Source organism: Gavialis gangeticus, unplaced genomic scaffold (genome assembly GCF_001723915.1).
Source record: "Gavialis gangeticus isolate Ggan-Ray unplaced genomic scaffold, GavGan_comp1, whole genome shotgun sequence".
Lineage (NCBI taxonomy): Eukaryota > Metazoa > Chordata > Crocodylia > Gavialidae > Gavialis > Gavialis gangeticus.
Window position 1 is genome coordinate 4,861,081 of NW_017728973.1, and position 3,355 is coordinate 4,864,435.

Genomic DNA, 3,355 nt, shown 5'->3' on the forward strand with positions numbered 1-3,355 from the left:
GTGGCAGATTCCCCTATGCAGCATGGGGCAGTGGGGTATTGCCCCCCCCCCCACACACATACGCCCAGCAGCACTTGGTGAGCACTGGGGCTTTTTTTTAAAGTACTGAGCTACGGCAAGCGGGGCAGCCATGGGGGACTAGGGAGCAGGGTGGCGGTTGGGAGGACTGGCAGGGGTCCCCCACCATGGTCCCCTCCCGCCTTCCCCACCCCTAGTACTTACCAGCTCAGAATCAGCTGCAGCTCCCTGCTGCAGCCACTGGAGACTGCCCGGATCAAACCTCTCTGAATCTTTTCCAAAGATCTGGAGAACTTTGAATCAATTCAGACCTTTAAATTGGTCCCCTGATTTGATTCAGAGATTTGGCCACCGAATTGGGCCAAATCTCATCTGAATCAAATCACCACCCAAAGCTTCACACAGCCCTACTAGACAACCACTGCTGGAAAGTGGCTGTTAAAGGCAGATGATGCAGATATTGGTGATTCTGCCTGCAGAACTCAAATTTGTAAATAACGTGCAAAGATGACTAAAGCCTGGCATTACCTAGATTTTTATTGTAGTGTCCTGGAACAAGCACATCACTGATTTTAAACTCTGTTCTGTAATAGCGTTGGCTTTCCCAGAAAAAAGCTTTTTCTTTTCCTTGTACAAGACATAGGGGCTTGAAGTGTTCTTGGTCATTAATGCTGTAAACTGGGATCAGTTTTCCACTTGAATCCAGCTGTTTTGCCAGGAATTTGGTTTCTCTGTGAAACATTGTTAGCAGTGTGATGTACCTTGAACTGAAGAGAAATGTGCTCGGACCTTTGAGATAAGACAAGTGAATTAGCATACTTTAAAATCTGTTCTGAAAGCTGTAACATATTTGCTTCTGAAAGCACTTCTTATTTACTCAGAATACTTCAAGATGACCTATGCCTTACAGCAGTGGGGGCGACATTTTTGCTAGGTGTGCCATAAATTAGCCTCATACCCTCCTGGAGTGCTACTCTGATCTCCTTCCCCTGACAGACCTGTTGCTCAGCTTTCTGCTGCCTCCCTATCTTCCACTGCTGTTTGTATTCTCTCTGATTTGCTACATGCCATGCACAGAGGCTGCCTGTGTCATTTGTGGCATGTGTGCTACAGATTGGCCATCCCTGCCTTACAGCTACCCGGTGAGTTTGGCCAGTATTGTTACTCCCTGTGACAGAGGGCCATCACGAAGCTGGTCACAGTGTTGGTTCACCCACCTGTCTAGGGCAGTGCACCCTGCCTTGCCTGCCATGCTTTTGATGTTTCCACACAATAGGTCTTAATATGCTGGAGGCTGCCAATTTATTGCTTGATGCCAAGGGTGTAATACATGGCTCTGAACCACTCCTACATCGCATTCCGTGCCTCACAGATTCCATCCAACCAGTTGGCTCTCACTTAGCTCTTTCCAGGGCCAAACCCTGCCCCTATGCTGGGCCTTCTTCACTCCCCATAACTGGGTCCTATTCACACTGCCCCTTTTACTGGGTCACATTCATTCTCATCCCACCATGGGCCACATGCATTCTGCCCTACTCGGTATGGCCCTTCAGAGCCCCTTAGCCATGTGGCAGAATACCATTTCTGTCTCTCCCCAAACTCTGGTACCTGATGATTTGGTTACCGTGGTCACTGCAAAGGGCAGACTCCTCTGCCCCATCTCTTTATGTAACCCTGAGTGGTAACCTGAGCTGGATACAGTCCTGAGGGAGAAGGGAAACCTGCTCCCTCTGCCTATGTGACTGGCATCACATACCTGGGTGGAGGGGCTCAAGCTCCCTGTTCTAAGCAATGCTAACCTGACTGGGAGGGGGCTAAAGACCCTGCCAGTCTACTTGGCAACCAGTGATGCATTTCAAATTGGTTGGCTGGCAGCCAACAGTTGTTGGCCTTCATTGGATCAGGTAAATGAGGTCATAAGGTCTGTATAAGTGAAGGACTGCCCAGGAGGAGGGCAGTGGCCATGATGAAAACTCAGAGAAGCTAGACCATCTGAAACTTGCTCTCTCTTGAAACTTATGATCAATGGACTGTTTGCCTCCAGAGGGAATCTCCACCTGCCTCTGGATGATACTCATGAGTAAGCTACTTGAGATCTAAGTAGATATATAGTTTGCAGTAACTCAGATGTGTGATCAGAGGCTACCCAGCCACCCTGTTTGCTCTATGGGATTTCTCTGATATTGCTCTACCCTGTACCCCATTCCAAGCCTACTCCTTGTAACCAGTAAAGTTCTCCTTTGTACCTAGCATGGGAGACTTATTGGGAGAGGGTCTAGATTATGCCTTGGGGTCCCCTTGGTTCGTCTGACTAGGGGAGACCATTATTTTTGTGCTTCAGACTGAGGGAAGCACCACAAGTTCTTGCAGTGGGTCAAGTACTCTCAAGGACTGCTAGGCCTGTGCTTCCCAGAGGGCACAGGTCCACAATCATTCCAGACTCTGGGTGGTGGCACTGTTACCCCCAGGTTAGTGGGTGTGCTCCAGGAAGGGGGTTGACCTCCAGGAAGGCACTTAGAGCCTGGAAGGTGGTCAGGCATAGTGAGGTGGGTGGCTCAGTGCACGATCACCCCCTACTGGCCCACCACAAGCCCTACTCCATAAAGCCCTTCAAGCTTCCTCTCTCTCACACTTGGTCTTGGGCCCTCGCAGACCTTCAGGCCACCCAATTCAGGTCCTACTCTATGACAGGGCATGAGGCCTCCTGTCCCACACTCTGGGCTGACTCCAGTCCCTGGCCTTCTCTAAGTTGTGGCAGGTGAGTACAGAGGGGAGACGAAGATAAAAGTGCAGAACCCTCTCACACCCAGGAACCTCCTCCACCCCATAGTTCCTACCCTGCCCTCCAGGTGTTCTGGGAGCTGCAGGCTGAGTGATGTTGCCCCTTTAGCTCCTTAGATATAACTGCCAGCTCAGCTCTTAGGGCCTTGGCTTATACTGAGGCTACCCAGCCCTCCTCCAATCTGGTGGCCCCTCTTTGGTCATGTGACCATCTAATTGGGCCAACCCGCACCTGACAGCTACCCAAAGCCTGCCTGAAACCTCTTAATGTGGCAGGCACAACTTGTGTTCTGCCACTCTCCCATTTATGGAGAGGTGAAGTGGCCTGCTGAAGGTCACATACACCAAAGGTGGTCACCCTTTGGCACAAGTTGCGTGGGCAGCCTTGGTGTGTGGCGTGCAGCAGATCAGGAAGGGATCAGGTAACACAACAGCAGATATGGTAGGAAAGAAGAGCAGGAAATCAGGCAGGAAGCACAGGGCAGGAGGGAGGGAACAGAACAGCATATGAAGCAGGACGTAGAGCAGCAGATCTGGCAGAGGAAGGGGGTTGCTT

General features: G+C 50.8%; 1 protein-coding gene across 1 annotated transcript in view; it reads right to left on the reverse strand.

Annotated features, from left to right (window-relative positions):
* The window catches only part of GSDMA (gasdermin A), a 34,399-nt gene that overhangs the window by 22,442 nt on the left and 8,602 nt on the right, over window positions 1-3,355 (reverse strand). The window contains exon 2 of the mRNA XM_019507054.1: window positions 547-807. Coding sequence (XP_019362599.1) covers window positions 547-760 — 214 coding nt within the window. The 5' untranslated portion in view covers window positions 761-807. The remainder of the gene's footprint in view (window positions 1-546; window positions 808-3,355) is intronic.